Source organism: Lytechinus pictus, chromosome 7, assembly GCF_037042905.1.
Source record: "Lytechinus pictus isolate F3 Inbred chromosome 7, Lp3.0, whole genome shotgun sequence".
In the NCBI taxonomy this organism is placed as follows: domain Eukaryota; kingdom Metazoa; phylum Echinodermata; class Echinoidea; order Temnopleuroida; family Toxopneustidae; genus Lytechinus; species Lytechinus pictus.
Genome location: NC_087251.1, coordinates 23,678,804 through 23,696,729, shown reverse-complemented (window position 1 = coordinate 23,696,729; position 17,926 = coordinate 23,678,804). Strand labels below are relative to the sequence as shown.

The 17,926-nt window shown below is 36.2% G+C and overlaps 1 protein-coding gene across 1 annotated transcript; it reads right to left on the bottom strand.

Annotated features, from left to right (window-relative positions):
- Window positions 1-512: 512 nt before the first annotated feature.
- LOC129264730 (uncharacterized) lies at window positions 513-6,597 on the bottom strand. The gene is made up of 2 exons (XM_064102260.1): window positions 5,210-6,597; window positions 513-4,636 (listed from the first exon to the last, which is right to left on the bottom strand). The coding sequence occupies exons 1-2, from the start codon at window positions 5,316-5,318 to the stop codon at window positions 3,345-3,347; spliced, it is 1,401 nt and encodes a 466-aa protein (XP_063958330.1). The 5' UTR covers window positions 5,319-6,597; the 3' UTR covers window positions 513-3,344.
- Window positions 6,598-17,926: the final 11,329 nt, after the last annotated feature.

Below are 17,926 nucleotides of genomic sequence, written 5' to 3'. Positions count from 1 at the left end.
GTCCAAGATAAACCCAACTTTAGAATACGGGACAATAACTTTACAAAGAGCTCTGTGAAATAAAGAGGTGAGAGAAAGGGGAAGGGTGAGACAGAAGGGAGAGGAAAAGGGGGTGTATAATGGACAAAGGATACTGCTGCACAAAACTTGGCATCTATGATAACTTTGCCGTAGAGTTCAACTTCCACCGTACTATTGCGCATTGTATAAAAATTAATATACATATCTATTCGTAAGTCACAAATATGGCACAGTTACCATTTGATGAGAGGACAGCAGCCTTGCCCTCTGGCCATGTATTCTTACCCATTATTATTCCTGCATCTTTATCTGTTATTTCTCCTGCTTTTTTCCCTCTCATATCTTACATGTATATAGTGATATTTCTTTCAGTTTTTCAATTTCTTTTTGTATTCTTTCTCTCATCTCCCTTTCATACTTCCTTCATTTTCTGTTACTTAGTATCGTGTCTGCAACTGGAAAGAATGAGAATTGGAGACAAACATGAAATATTCAATTAAAGTGATTTTACTATGAACACATCTAGGGAACTTCAAAGCCATGTTGCATAAAACCTACCACTTACAACATAAGTTAGCAATTAATGGAAACTCGGTGAAATCCAAGTCATTTCCTAAAGCTGTTTGTAAGTTATGCAAGACTTTTGCAACTGGTGACCCATTAATTGAGATACCCAAAATTTCATGTTTTGAAATCAAATTAATGTGAGTGCTCTTTCTATAATTCTAATCAAGTTTTAACAAATAACAAACTACATTCAGATGTTTTTAACAAGGATTTTAATTTGAAAAGATCAATTTTAACAAGCTGATGAAGATACAAATGATTGAGAATCTGACTAATTTAGCACGAGAGAGTCACCAATTGTGCATTAAGTCGTGCATAGCTGAATAAACTAATGCATAGCTTTTATAAAACTCCATCTTGGATTTCTTGTTTAAGTAATATGAACATGGTAATTATCAAATTTTAATGCTCTTTGAAAAAGTTCAATGGGAGCATGGTCATGATCTTGAGTCTTTTCTAAGTAGTTCAAGTATTTCAAATTTTAGATAAAAATCCTACTTTAGTGATCACCTGTCCATAAAGTCCACAAATCTGGTTTCAACTAACAGTTTTCTCCATCAATACAGCAATCTATTCATAGAGACAACCAGTTTATAAATACAAATTCACTGTTCTGTGCTCTTTAAGAACAAATTTCACTATTTTACACAAAGACAAATATTTCAAATGGCTAAGTCTAAGCAGATAACAAAATTGCAGTATACAAAATTAAATCCCAATTGCATAGTTATATAAAAAAAATTGTTGAATAGCATGCATGACGAAACCTGTTTTCAGACTCACCCGAACAAAGGATTCCTGAAAAAAAAATTGTGCATTTAGAGTCTTATCAACTACAGACTCTCGTCCTGTTCCTTTTAAAATGCGTACCAGAAAAAAGAGAATGATGATTTATCATAACTCGATCACAAATGACCTAACATTGTAAAGTTTAGAATCTCTCTCACCTGGTGTACTATAACTCAGAAGATTCCTCATTCATGCATGAGTGGAAAAAAACAAATTGAAAAAAGGATGCCCTGGGGAACCTTGATCTGAAATAAAATATAAAAAAAAAGCAGTGGATTGTAATTGAAATTGAATGATGCTTCCAAAAATGGTGAATAAAACAATGTCCTCAAGGCAAGCCCATCTTTTCTGTTGCATATTATTACATGAAATTACACAAGTTTGTTCCTGCTTGCTGAATTTAAAACATGGTTTGACTTGTCATGGAATTTGTAAAGTAATTTTTACTTATAATTTACATGTACACAGGAAGTATTCTTTATGCACATCTATGAAGAAATGAATCATTGCATGTTTCAGTTACAAAGGAAAAGGTGGGCTACATTATGACTGCCTAGTTAGATATGGAGCACCTGGTATGATTGTTGGTAATTTGAAAGTAAAAAACATGAAAAATCAAAAACATTTTGATAATCGGAAGTGAAGAAAGGGAGAGAAACCCTTATTCAATTTGATGCATGCACCAAACTCTTAGAATTAGTTCTATCATTTTTTACACATTTATTGTGTTTTTTCTGTTATTTAATCTAATTGTAGTCTTAAAATGTGCAACATATGACATCTTTTGCGAAATATGAAAATGAAACGATGTAATGAAAAAAAAATCAGACATTACCCAGTTCTACCTTCTACTGCATATATGTATGCACTACAATCGTAAGATCAATAGAATAGGCCTACATGATAAAACTCTTCTAGCTTCTTTGTTCATAAATACAACTATTGTAAAATGAAAATAAAATAAGCGTTTTACTAATCCTCTTTAGATTGTATACAGTATTCTGATTGCACATTGTCAAAAGTCAAATTAAAGCAGGCATTAAAAGAAAATAACAAGGCAGCTAGAAACAGGGAATGGTGATTGTACACATTTCACATCAACTGTTAATACAATGATGTAGTGCAAATAAAAGCACTTCTTTGCATCTGGAATAAGAGTGAGTTACCAGAACAGGGATCTATAGGAATGTTTCATGATGGCAATTTGGCATAAAATTGGTCTAAACAGGAATATTGTGATGATGAATATACATGATTATATTGCAATTATTATAACCAATGTTTGGTTAAAATGGTAAGCATATTACAGTAAACTGATACTAATTATTATACAATCATTTGCAGACAAGAGTTGATGATGAATCAATTTACCCTACCTAACCCAAATATAAAACAATTCTTAAACATGTTAGAATGACAAATATTCATTTATCTTGAAACATACATTTTTGCAGTAAGTTCATTCAAATCAAATATAAAGAATGGATAAGGAAACAAGAACTAAAAAAATTGCATTTTTATGGGACATCATGACATGGAATGTATCAATTAAGGCATTATACCTGGTCAACCTTCAATTTTGATTTTTTTTTTTTACAGACTGTATGATTGCATTTTCACACTTTAATTTTTTTTTTTTTTTTTTGGGGGGGGGGTGGACACAAATCCTTTATAGACAGTAATGTTCAATGATTATTCGTGTGGAATGTTTCATTTTTCTCCTTCTGAGAGCAATGAATATTTGTTACAAAATCAAAGTCACATCCATGAATTTTCAATTCTGATTTCTGTTGAAAGACTAGAGATGCTTGCTGCCTAACCATTCTGTCAGATGAAGAAACTCAACTTTTTTAGGGAAAAAAAAGAGAATTTCAATTGAACAGTTGTTGGAATGCTATGATCACAGGCATTATTTCATATTCATTTACATATCAACAAAAGATCATAATTCAAGGATAATTCTTTCTTTACGGCCCATCAGTAGAGCTGACAGGTGAATACTGCACTTTGCCATAAGTCCTTACAGGTGGCCTGATCCTTGGAGCTGTTGTTGACGAACACTTCACAAGGATTATGATCACGCAAGTTCCCAACGAGACAATGAAGGTAACGCTCAAAGAGATAAGAAATACACCAATAGGAGGCACAGCTAGCATGGAATGTTGCAGAAAGTTTGATATGTTCAATGTCCAGATACCTGCAAGAGATGTCGTGTTTGAGGATGTCTGGACATGTTGACCATCAAAGAGAAAGAGTGTGTCATTATAAGTCCAAGTAATAGGATCTATGTAAACATCAGGTTCCTGACATGTTCCTGTGAGGCAAGGACTTTTAAGCTGTGTCCATGATTTGGATTTTAGGTCATACATCCATGTGTCTCGCAGTAGTTCTGTGTCAGACCTACCGCCATGCATCCATACATTACCATCACTGTCAATCCATGTACCAGCATGTGTACGGCATGGTGGCACATCAACATGTAGAATCTGTGTCTTTTCATGAGGTGATAATGATGTCAGGCATTTACCATCGGTGTTGCAGTCAGAGAGCAGTGGTGTCCATTGAATATCCTTATCAAGTAACCAAAGAATACATTGTGAGCCTATCAGCTCTAATCTATCAGAGTTGAATTTGAACTTACTACCATCAGCAGGTGCATAAAGAATTATAAACCCTCTTTCTGAAGGCCACAGTGGATAGATAGAAATGTTCCTTAGGTCTGGTTCGAGTTCTGACATAGCTTTCTTTGTGCCAACTCTGGTCGGAATCTTTGTCCAGCTCTTATGGTCCCAGTGATACTGTAACAATGTGGTATAAGACTCATCCTGCACGAAGCCATACAGGTCCTGACCAGAGCACCAGAATCTTGTTACATTACTTAGCAAATGTTCATACCCAACTTCAATCTCCCATATCCCTGTGTCAGTGTCATACTTCCACACATCCGGGCTCCAGGAGCCAGATGTCAGTATCCCCCCAGCAAGAACAAGGGCTCTTCCTCTCGAACACAAAACTGCCTGATGTCTCTTTGAAGGCCATTTCTTTCCATCCTTGTGGATCAGGATCCAGTTCATTGTTTGAAGATCTAATTTCCAGAGCTGATCAAGAGTAGAAGTCTTGTTATTCTGTGCAGTTTGTCCTCCAAATAGCCATACCCATCCTGTAGTGGAATCTAGCCAAACAGCTGCATCTGAGTGAGGCAGCAGTATTTCCTGATAACTACCTGTCAGCAAGATTTTACTGGAGATCTTCTTCCAAGCTGTGACAAAACAAAAATGGTGAAATAAAACCAGAGAGTGAGAGGAATTTTTAACTTTTTAAAATGGGCATACTGAATTTCTCTGTTCAACACAAAAAATTTAATAAGTGTAACTCGTATATCCCTTTTCTTCAAGATCATTTTTTGTTTATTTAACTCTACAGAAAACAAAGTACATACAGTGAATGGTTTTACAAAACAGCTATGTGCATAACACTGTTGGCATGCAAGTTATGGAATCCATATACACATTTTCTCTTGTATATTATGAATATTCATATGACTTACCGGTAGTTTCATTCTGTTTCAAAGATTGAAGTCAGTAAAGGATAAAAAATAAACTTGTTGATGGGGTGAACTTGCCCTTTAAAAACTACATTTCAGGGATGTAGTCAAGGCCTTGGCCTCAGGCCGAATCAAGTGTACAAACTCTTTGGGAGGTTTTCTCCAGCGGCTTCTTTACTCAAGAAATACCAGCCTTGTCTTCATCCCTGCTAAATCTCGATTTACACACGCAATTTTCTATCCCCACAAACACAGCAAAACTAACTTTTCTTATTTTGACAAGCTTACCTGGAGACTGAGGTACTCCACACGACAGCTTGATGACATCCATTATCAGAATAAAGGCAAGAAATATCTGAAGCTGGATGATCAGTTCTTTACTTGTCATCAGAATCATGGTGATCTCCTTTCCTTTATTATCACATTGTTCTATAAAGTATTAATATCAGCTTCATCCTTTGAAATATGAAGCCTTAACGGCCCTTTGTTCTTCCAAGTCTTGCTATCATTATAATCCAAATGACATGGACTTTCCATGAGCCATAAGCACCTTGCTTTGCAGATCAATAATGAGAACTTGTCATCTTGACTGAAATATAAAATTAAAATTACAAATTACAACAGAAAGTTGAGATCAAACCATTTCATTGAGGGGAATCAAACCTTGGTTGTTTGAAAGAAGAAAAATAAGGGGGAACAAAACTGAAGTTTTTCTGTGAAATTAAAAAAACAAGACAAAGGAACAGAAAGTAATGACTTTTGAAAAAATAAATCAACTCTCTCACTAATTTTTGTGCAAGTTATTAATATTAGCAGGAATTTGTGGTTTTCTCCTTTGATGTTTTTCCCAAAGGGCTTTTATATAAATATGGAATAGAGGTCTCCATGAAAGAAAGGTAAAATTCTGCATTAGTAATGAAAGCAGCTTCTTGTAACTGAAAGTGGTTATCAAAAACCTAACTAAAAACCTACCCTTTTCAAGAGTTTTCAATAACCAAGTCACTTTTGTAATGTAATTTACAGAAACTGTACGAACTATGTCAGTTTCGGAATTTATCCAAGCCAGGAAGACAACAAGATAGACCTGGAAACTTGTCTGCAGGAAGAACTCATCCATATGATCATTACATGCCACCGTGCACAGGAAAATCACAGGCACAACGCATGCAACACTTCCATGGGATTGCACGAAATTGCGCAAAGATTAATAATTTTTTAATCAAATCAAATTGTGGTACGAGACTTACCGAACAATATGAAGCCACTTTTCCCAAACATTCGTCAATTGGAGAAATTTCAAAGCAGTTTTTTTCTTCTCGTTGACGGGTGTTAGAGGTCACTCGCGGATTCTGAATTTTTTGCCTTTTAAGAGGGCGCGTGATTTATATTCATATCAAAGACACTACAGGGAAACAATAGGCACTTAAACTATTTTACACGCAAATCAATGCAAAGCGTTCTGCAAAATGTCCAGTTTTTTCATTGTATAGACTTTGGTGGACCGTTTGTTGACAAACGAACAAAGGCTCACACCGCCGGCTTCGTTCAAGTCACGTAGAAAACTAGAATTTTTCTAGTTTTTAAAAAATTTGTCATTGCTTCAAATGATTTCCAAAAAGCAATATTAATCTAAAACTAAGTACGTTTTTTAAGGTATTCTACATACTGGTGTCTATAAAAACCACTTTCCAGGCCATGGTAAGCAATTTTGCCCTTTTTTGTGTTTTTAATATATAAAAATGGATTTAAAAAATTAAAATAGTATAGCTATTGCCATTAAAAATTAAATTGAAATATTATAGCTATAAGAAGTTTCAGCAAATATTACTTCTATTATGACGCGATGTTTGCCGACTTCATTAAAATCCCGACCCAAACATGGTTGGGTGTGCGAGGTTAGTATAGCACACTAACCTCGCAATATGTGTGAGTGGGAACAACTGTATTTTTCCAGCAGATGCAGTATAGACTATACCGCATATAGTCTAATATTAGTAATGAAATAAGATTCCCTCATTTTCCTGTATCTGTAAGTGTAATACAACTCAGGTCTAATAATACATTTTGTTTCCACATCTTGTTAACTATTTCACCAAGTATTGTAATACGCAAATGAGAATATACAAATAGGACTTGCAAATGTACAATTATTATTAATTAGGCCCACTATGCATAGTGCAAGACCCATAGGCCATAACATTCTGTTTTTGTATTGCGAGGTTAGTATGCTATTATAGTAGCGAGCTATTTCCCTACCCCTCCCCTAATCTGTATTGTGACATCACCGACTATGCTGCGGTGGATTTGACTTTATTGGCTTGCATATTCAGATGGAACAGACGTTGGGAAACTCTCCTTAGAATTCCTGTTTCCACTGCAAGGTGAGCCTGTCAACCCCATTTCTATCAATTATTATAATCACAGAGCAGTGGTATTTATTAATAGACCCCAGCTGCTTTACTTTACTAACCTTGCACTACGAACGTGATTACACAATGGATTTTTGAGTAGTAGGTTAACATCGCTTCAAGAATAATGTTTGCTGAAACTGGTTCCCCTACTCACCGGGGCTCTTCCCCGTGAGTGGCTTTCCGTTTTTAATTTTTTAATCATTTTTTACACATAAAGCACATAAAAAAGAGCACAATGCTTACCTTGGCCTGAAGAGTGGCTTCGCATGTCTCTTCCACGGAATAAAAGGAAGCTTGATGGTGGCGTGTGTGTGTTTATTTGAGTTTTGTCAGCCATGTATCAATCACATATGATTACTTACGTCTGGGACCGACCTTTAACATCACCATCCGAAAGACGTGACCAGGGCACGAACCTCTGCATCAATTTGTAACTTCCCCACATAGCTTGGATTACAGGCGCCCGCCACAACGCCCACTACGCTAATACAATTCACAACCTTAATTCAGGTTGTCGGTATTTTATAATTATGTCAAAATTCATTGTATGCGCAATTCCTATGATCGTTTGGTAAAATATAGACACCAATAAATGCAATAACTTAAAAAACCTACTTTTAGATTATTAGTGCTGACGATAACACTTTTTGGAAAACATTCAAAGTGATGACAATTGAAACAAAAAAATTGAAAATTCTATGTGCCTTGAATGAAGCCAGCAGTGCGAGCCTATGTTTGTTTGTCAACAAACGTTCCACCAACGTACAGATCTATACAATAAAAAGATTAGACACTTTGCCGACTTCGTGTAACGCTTTGCATCGATTTACATCATACATGTAAAATAATGTTAGTGCCTAGTCTTTCCTTGGCCTTGTACTAGTATCTTTGATATGAATGTAAATCACGCACCCTCTTTAAGTTTAGACAAAAAATTTGGAAGCGGCGAGTAAGCTCCATAGTTTGTCAACCATGTCAACGAGAAGAATAATCAGCGCTCGCATCTATTCGAGGAATATTATTATTTTATTAGCAGAAATTTGATTCAATCATAATCACTGTACTGTAACTTGTAAGTTTCGTAGAATAATGTTATTTTATTTACAATATATAATCCCATGCAAGTGTTGCATGCGCCGTGCCTGCGATTTTCCTGTGCACGGCGGCATGTAATGCACCCATGCCATGGCCATAATTCAGATAAATATCTAACCCAGGGAGCTCCCGCCCGCGCAGCGGGCGGGAGCCCAGGGGCTTACAGTGTATTTTACCATACTCGCGGGACTAGGGTGATTTATGGTCTAAATATTTCTCCAAATGAATTGTGAAAACAGAAATTATGCACTTACCACGATTATATGGATAAAGGTCTAACGAGTGCTAGTTTCCTGACATCTGGGCACAAACTGGAACCTCAAAAAAGCGAAAAGTTCTCTCCTACCCCAGTCTCGATTGGCCATTTTGTTACAATTCATAACAACAATGGCCGATCGAGACGGGGGTAGAAGGAGAGAACTTTTTGTTTTTTGAGGTTCCAGTCTGTGCCCACTCACACAACATGCGAGGTTAGTATACTAACCTCGCACAACGCATGTGATTTCATAGTGCATTTTGACGTTTTCATTCATCACACGAATGTGAGGGACTATGAAACGCCAAATCTTTCAATATTTTTCCACTATGTTAATCTTGATCGTATGATTTAGTTCATTTTAAAAATGAATTAGAAATTATTGATAAAGGTGTTTTTATCACTTACCTCCAAATCTCAACCAGGATACTTCGCTCAGTCCGTCCTTAGTCATCCTTCATACTGCGGTGGAAATTACGCAAACAAAAATCGAAATGCGAATTTTTCCTATCGAACATTCTCGATTCAAGTCGTCGGCGCATAATAGGAAATTGTACCAAAAATCAACAGGTTGCATCTCATGTATATACTTGGTGTCATTTATAAATTACGTTTCTCTCTCCCTCAGCAGACCTTAGTAACTCTTTACAATGCTATTATTATGCCACACTTAAATTATTGTAATGTTGCATGGGGAAATACATATAGGAACCATTTAAACAAACTGCTAGTTCTTCAGAAGAAAGTTATGAGGCTCATGACATATTCGAATTACAGATGTCCAAGTATTCCTTTATTTCTGCAATTGAAGATTTTGCCTCTTGATGATTTAGTCTCCCTCAATTGCTTGATATTTATGTACAAATCACAATCCTCTCAAAACTGTTCATTTTTAAAAGATGCATTTGTTGTTAACTCAAATGTCCATTTGTACAATACACGGCAGAAAAATCTTATCCACCAGCCACTTGCAAGAACAAATACTGCTTTGAATTCTTTTGTGATAGTTTGTACAAAAGAATGGAATAAGTTACCACAAAACTTTAGATCCAGTCCAACACTGCCCATATTTAAAAATTCATGTCGAAAATATTTATTTGAAAGATTACAAAATATCTTAAATTGATTCTTGATAAACCATGTGTGTTGTGTGTGTGTGTGTGCGTGTTGTGTTTTGAATGTATTTTCTTATTTTACTCTTTAGATTATCATTGTAAATATTTTTTTCATCTCATTATTGTTGTAATGTACTTTATAAGGGGCCCCTCTCACAAGCTCTGCTTCTATGGGGTCCCAAACCTATCATGTATTCTCATTTTTGTTAAACTATGTGACATGTCTCTTGTTCTTGATTGGTTTGAATAAATTTGAACTTGAACTTGAACTTGAGGGTCCTATTTGGTCAAAGTCGTGAGAATTGAAATATTGTATAATTCGAACAATAAAAGAGAAATAGTGAGTGACATTATTGACTCTCTCATTTAGATATCAATGAATTGTGCATGTAACTGTTTTGTGATAAATAAGCGAAACTTTAATATGTCATAACTTTCTTATTTTACATCCGATTTTGATGAAGTTTTCAGCGTTAGTCTTGTTTCATAATTCTCTATTTATTCAAACATTTTTTTTTCTGGGGTGCACTTGACCTTTAAGAGATTTTCTAATGAAAATACTACATGGAACTTGGAAATACAAATCATAATTTGGTTGAACAAAATGTTTTCTGTTAAAGTATAAAACAGAAGAGGAACATTTCCTTCACATATTTTTATATCCAAAATATGTTGCCTTAGTATGGAATAATCACAATGACATAAAATGAAAATGGGTAAAGTACCTTCCTAATGATCATTGAGATTTTGCCTATGGAATCGTTGTTTATTAATTTTCAAAGCTTTAAATAGATGAAAATATACATATATATATATATATATATATATGAACAAAATGATAATGTCCCGATTGTTTTGCATTACGTGTGTTAGATTGCGGGCGTTTGTGTGTGTGTGTGTAGGAAGAAAGATTTTCGTGTTAATGTTTGCACAAAAAAGGAGAGGGAAAGGGAAAGGAAAAGGGGAGGGGGAAATGTAGAGGAGAGAGAGGGAAAAGGAGACCATAAAATAGAAAGAAAACAAAGGAAAGGAAGAGGGGAAAGAATAGGGAAAGGGAGGGGAAAAGAAAAATGGAAAGAGCGAGAAAACAGTAGGGGAGGGAGAAAGGAAAGAAAAGAAGGGAAAGGAAAAGCGAGAAAGGGAATGGAGGGGGCGGGAAAGGGAGAGAGAGAGAGAATGATGAAGGGGATAGGAAAATGTCAAGTTTGAAGATCTGAATATTAACACTAAAACAAAATTAGACTTCCATGTTTTATTTATAAAAATACCATCTTTTTCATGATTATAAAGGTTCGACGTCCCTGTTCTAGGTCTAACGTAAACATAAATCTACTGGCGCTTTGCGCTTGAATTCTGGATGTCATTCCTTTTTTAAAAGTATAGGTAATCTGTCGGACTTTTCAAATACCAAATTTAAATCTTAAAGGTATAGTGTATGATTGGTTGTTCTCAGAAAAGGGCAATGAATCAATTTCAAAATTATTACATTAATTAAATACCTATATTATTGCTCGATTTTATCACGGAAAAAAAACTTGCATAACTTTTCTATTTTCATGATATTGAGGGGTGAAACATGTATTATATATTTATCGGTTAACCGTTTATACTTCGGACCTTTCTATTGACGCCCTCTCGGGTTAAAAAATAAATTGATCTTAGAACACTGTTCGAATAATGCATATTCATTACGACGTCATGCATATTGATGAATACGTCATCGCGCATGCGCAGTATCTAGAAATCCCCGTACGTGTGTAGCTGAGAAAGCAAACGTTGAACGGTGCGTGCAAGCTCAAAGCGCCGATGCCAGCCGGCTAGCGACTTGTTTACGCTTTGCACACAAGCTACCGGTTCACATCACAGTCACAGGACATTATCATCGCATGCAAAGTACGTGAGTATAGTCTACACATATAGACCGAATAGTGCGTGTATGCGAGTATCGATGCACGTTTTGGAATTTTAATTCACAAGCAGATGATGAGCAGAGAAAATTGAGGGATGGGGCAGACATGACGTACTCGGCAAGATTTCAACAACAACAAAAAACAGTGACAAAATAGCTATTAATTTTGCAGCCCTGCAAGGAAACTTGCATCTCGATTTTTAATAATGAGAAGTTCAGTATTGCTCAGCAGTAAAAGTGTGATTTTTATCTGGGGATATATATATACAGGACCGAACTCTGTGCTATAGACCCAGAGTTATTAATTCTTCTTTATTTGCTTGTTTAAAAAGCACAGTCACATGCAATCATAAAAATATACACAAAGTACAAATAATAACATGAGTACAGGCAAGATACAATGTGTATTTGGGTCTCATTCCTAAGACGGTATTTACAATGAACGCGTGGGGAATCCGGGAAGCAAGGTACGTGAAGAAGACTACGCAAACTTGGAGAAGCAGAAGAGAACAGACCAACGTAATGTGTAAGCATGGAGCTATTTATAGCCCCATGGTGTATGATTTGTGTATCAATTTCGAGGAGATCAACTCGCTCACACACACTCATGCGAGCCCATGAGCCGGAAAGTTGGGGGCGGCAGAAGAGAGGGTGGTAGCCTTATTACCAATGGACAGATCTAAAGCTATATTCTATGGACGGATGGAGCAATCTCCTTGGATGGAGAAATGACTGAAGATCGAGTGAAGAGAATGAATGATGGATTGATAGCTGGGCCTGGGTATGGGTGTATTGTATCATCCGCCCGATCATCCGATGGATAGGCCTACTGATAACCCCCCAGGATGGACGGATTGAATGGATGAACGAATGGATACCAATGATAAAATGATGAAATAAAATGAATTGGTGGCTGGACAGATGAGCTGGTCATGTAGAAAAAATAGCAGAAAATACGCATTCGCTCTATGTTTATTTGAGAAAAAAATGTAAATGACTGCTTGTACGTGCTTGGCGGTGAAAATGACAATTACACGGCTCACACTTTGTTTGGGGGCATGAGAGGAACCACTTGCTACGGTCATCGCAAATAGATTCTCTGCCTCTTTACAAAATGAAATGGAAGTTACAGCACTGTTAGGTATATATGGGTTTCGGGATGGGTTTACCCCACTTATGCGTACATGATATGATCTTGGTACAGGTAGAGGCAGCTGCATGCATTGGCCTCCAGTTTTTTTCATAGTCTTACGGATTAGACGTAGGCCTATAGCTACCGTTTCGTGTTCTACCAGTGGTATGGGGTAATAGGTACGGCAATATGGGTCGCGGAACAGTTTTCAAAGTGGGGGGGGGGGCTGACCATTCAAAATATCACAATCCTAATGTCATTTTTACGTTTTTTGTACACTGTTTTGGAAATAAGTGAGGGGGCCGGGGGGCTGAATTCCCCCAGCCCCCCCCCCCCGGACCCGCTTCCGCGGCCCCTGAGGCATGGGCCCGGGCATGGGTTGTAGGGGAGTTGCACCATGGTCGCACACAAAGTGGTCGCTAGCTACTTCCACATGCTCGTCCCAGCCTCTGCCAAGATTGAAACTTCATAGAGCAAGGAAATTCTGAGATTTGCTATGTAAACAATACCGTAGATTCTGTTTCGGCACGACCAGTGGCGTAACAGGCGGGGGGGGGGGGGGCAAGCTGCCCCCTAACGGATTTCACTGAAAAAAAAAAGAAGAAAAAACGGGGAAAAGGGAGGGATATTTTAACAAACATAAGGGTGAAAGGGGAAGGGGAAAGAAAAGGAAAGGAGGAAAAGAAAACGATGATTTTTTTTAATGGAAAATGACGGATATCGGACGGAAAAGGAATGAAAGAAGAACATTTGAGAAAGAAAAAATCATTCCGAAATAGGCCTATATTTAATGCAATAGAAAACATAGCGGTAAATGAAGGTCGGAATGGAAATAGTCAAAAGCTACATTGGAAATCAAAGAAAAAAGACAAGAAAAAAAATTAATGACACAACCGGGCTGCCGAGGAATGAAAATAAAGAGTGGGAAAAAAGAAGGACTGCTTACAACATAGTGCTATAAACTTGCTAAATTTTATTCAAATAAGCTACCGGGGCAGTTGCCCCAGACCCCATGCGGTAGGAGCTCTTCATCTATAACCTTCAAATGGCTCTGTAACGCTCCTTGTAGGGACCATTCCTTTAAGTTCAATCACTGGCCTACAAATGGTTCTACACCCAAGAAGTAATAAAATAAATTATAGGAGACAACGTATGATGAAATGAATGGAAACAATGAAATGTCAATTTCGATGGGCAATTTTTTCTAGCTCGATTTGCTCGCGTGCTGGCGACTTTTTACAAATTTTCCCACATTGCTATGTTTGGCCACCTCAAAATATTCGGTTCAACTGGGTTAAATAAATAAATGTGTAAAAGCTATATTCTGTATATACCTGCGATTTGATTAAAAAACCGGCAATCTGCGAGGTTTAAATGGCTTTGATATCAAGAAGGGGAAAGGGGCGTCACATAAATAGAGTACATGCAATGTCACTGCATGGCGTACATGTTGGGGGCGGGGGCTTGGGGACCATCTGCCCTCAAGAAAGAAGATCTGTGACCAAGATATAGAAATAGAAAAGATGTAGAAATAGAAATTGAGAAAACAATGACATGAAAGAAGGAATAATTTTCTGGATTCCCTCGCTTAGTTCACTCGCACAAAAAATAATGTTGTTTGCGTCGAGTTGTTGGGTCATTTAACGCTAAGGCAGTGGCAGCATGGAGTTGAAAGTGTGGGGGCTGAGCAGAAAGGGTGAAGGGGGCTGGCCATAAAAAAATCACATGGCATTTTTTTGCGTTTTATCTTGCTATATGTTTAAAAGATGTAGAGTAACCCGAACCCCTCAATTCATAGGTTCCAAAATATGATATGCTGCCGTCGTGAAATAGGGGAAAGAGAATGAAAGAAGTATCTGGACTATTGAATACACAACCGAAAGAATACGAGGTCGAGACGGTCCGAAGTGATAGCTGGGTGTAAATAAACAAAATAAAATACCAACGAAAGTTACACAAAAACAACAACAAAAAACAATCAAAATGGTAGAATACATGAAAAAGTGGGTGTTATCATTAAAGGGCATAATTATCCTGTAACGCATTTTTAGAGTATATATAGAAAGACGAATTAAATGTTGTATTATATCCGACGCCTTTAGCTCCACGGCGTCATCAACATTTTACAACTCGGGCGGAAAATAATGTTGAAATCATTATTGATGATAAAGTAAATTTACTCGTCTATATATGGCTTGTAAGAATAGTTTGGTGCGGGAAAAGCCTACCTTTGGAAGTAAAGATGACATTCTTGTTTGAAAATGATGGGCAGGTCCCGAGGTTTAACGGATATGAGATGCACATTTTTCATGTTGCCGATGAAAATATTCTTGCCTATTATGTTTTCATAAACTCCAGGAGAAAAATGATAATTATACTTGTGAATCCTCACTGAGCGGTAATTCGATATGTAGAAGTATATGAATGCACAGCGGCCACGGGGCAATAACTCACAAGTGATATATTTCTTTGAATCTAGGCATATACCAAAATAAAGCTCACACTTCACTTTTGGATTCCTACTTTTTTCCCTTTCTCAAGGGCCGCGAAACGGATTGGAAAGTGTGATGGGGTGGGGGCTGCCCATGCAAATAATCATAATCCGATGGTAACTTTTACGTTTTTTTGCAGTGCGTGGGCCGCAGCCCCTCCCCCCGTTTCCGTGGCCCCTGTAATACTTTGATTATTTGTGACATTAAATTTTTCTTACGGACCAATTTAATTCATAAGTTTCCGTGTAGCCCTTCTCCCCCTTTTTGGCTGATACGTTTCAAGCATTTCTTTGCTTTTGGAGTTTTACTCTGCATTTTCTGCATTGTTCATGATAGTTATATGCTTTTACATTCTTTATGTCTAAGTCCTATCTTCATACAGTTAAAACATTGTCAATTGTATTTCAGGCCGTATTATGATTATGCTACATGCATTGTAAATTTATTTTGTTTATCCAATCAATAAATCGAAAAAAAAAAAAACAATATTGAAATAAAAGAAAGTCCCTTTGAAAATGTGAACATGAAGACTATAGACACAACCGGATATAGGAATTGTATAGCAACGAAAATACAGAAAAATAAAAACAATACTGAATTAATCAAGAACTCATTAATTCCAAATTGACAATGATAAGTGACCAATAGCGTAAAATGGGCAAAAATTGAGTTGGACAGAATGGCGTATCGGGCAAATGTCTTGACATTCCTCATAACAAAACACTGATTGTGATAGATTTTGACCTATTATTGAGATGATAATTTATTTCCTATTGTCTCTCAGTTCTTTCCTATTCTCTTCTGTTTTCTTAACGGTGATTTTTTTATGGGCCGGGGGAGGTGTCCATGGCCCTCACCCCATCTGTAATCCAGCGATTTCAACAGAATATAATTGAAACAAAATATCTACATGGTAGACAAAAATTTTAGTCATGATAGTTCATATCATTGATAAATGATAAAATAATGACGAAATACCATGTGGGGTGAGCGGAAACAATGATGGAACGTTCTGTTATTTGACTATAACAGATATAGGTTTCGATCCCGGGGGTGGGTGGGGTATATATCCCCCAATATAATAATAATGATAACGATGGTGTATTAATAATAGTAATAATAATGTACGTAATTATCATGACGTTGGAAGTGATGGATATCGGATTTACGCACTAATGACCATTTATATTGTTTTTCTCATTATTTTTCTCGAAATCAATTTTTCTTCTAATGTATTGCTATTGAATGAAAACATTCCTTTCGGGAAGTGATACTAACTGCGAATTTTTTTTTTTTTAATCCAAGATGAAATGAAATAATATCCTCATGTTTATATTTTTATACATGATATTATCATTTTGAGATGTACACATCCACGCAAGTAAGCGCATTGCATGGCCTGCTTTTTGTGTTCCGTTTATTTCACCACCCTTTTAAATTTTCTCGAAGTTTCCTTTATTCAGGTTCATGTTGTAAAAGGGTGGAGAATATATAAAAAAGAAATGAGAAGTGAAATTTAAAAGAGTGCATGAAAGGTTTTTTTTTCATCCATGAAAACCGATGACAGTTCATGCAGGGCTGTCGCGCTCGACGTATCATAACTATTATAAAAACTATTATCTTATGCTTTATCTTATGCGCTGTCATTGATTACTCATCGACATACATAGATTGTGATTAAAATCTACAATTTTCATGTCAGACTGAATATAAAATAATAAGATAGCGCTTCGCGCTCGCATTATTTGAAGAGTTTAGTTGCAAAAGGGGTTAGGTCCACTTTTTACCATTCCGAGAAAAACCATGTTTTTTATTCTCACTTACTGCAATACTCTTATGAGGAACTAAATTGTCATGATGTACTACCCTATCATGTGAACATAAAATTAGGTATGAAGTAAATCTACCTGTCTTCAATTTTTTTCTATATATTCTTTTAAAAATTATCATTGTGGACCTAACCCCTTTTGCTACTAAACTGGAATGAATCCAATCTATTTTGATTAAAAAGGTGATTTATTTTTGCCACTTTTATTCACGTTTTCATATGATTCGAATTTCAAAATTTCGTTGTTTTTATCAGAACGACTAAAATTTTAGAGGATTCGAGACAGAAAACAAAACAAATAATGAACAATGGACCTAACCCCTTTTGACAAATGAGCTCTTCAGAATAGTTTGTTTGCAAAAGGGGTTATAGGTCAACTCCAAGAAATTTATTATTTTTTTTTATTCTCCCCTATTGCAATATTCTTATGCGAAATTTAATGTTTGTGATACCCTACCATGAGAACATAAAATTGGATATAAAAGAAATCAACCAGTCTTCATATCTTTAAAAAAATTCTGTGTGGACCTAACCCCTTTTGCAACTAAACTGAAATGGACCTAACCCCTTAAAAAAAAGTGATTTTTCTGTGCCATTAGATCACTTTTTAATGGAAATTTCAACTTTTTTTGAATCACCTTATAGAGCTACTACAAATCTATACATTGAGACCCAAAAAAAATCATATTTGATGAAAAATGGACCTAACCCCTTTTGCAAGTGGGCTCTTCATTTATTGAGCATGATACTCTTCCTAATCATATTAT

What these genes read in the sequence shown, in the direction of transcription:
- LOC129264730 (XM_064102260.1), bottom strand. Translation starts at nt 5,318, where the DNA reads ATGATTCTGATGACAAGTAAAGAACTGATCATCCAGCTTCAGATATTT. An exon ending in TGGAGTACCTCAGTCTCCAG is followed by an intron (nt 4,637 to 5,209) that starts GTAAGCTTGTCA and finishes GTTTTGTCACAG; the next exon opens with CTTGGAAGAAGATCTCCAGT.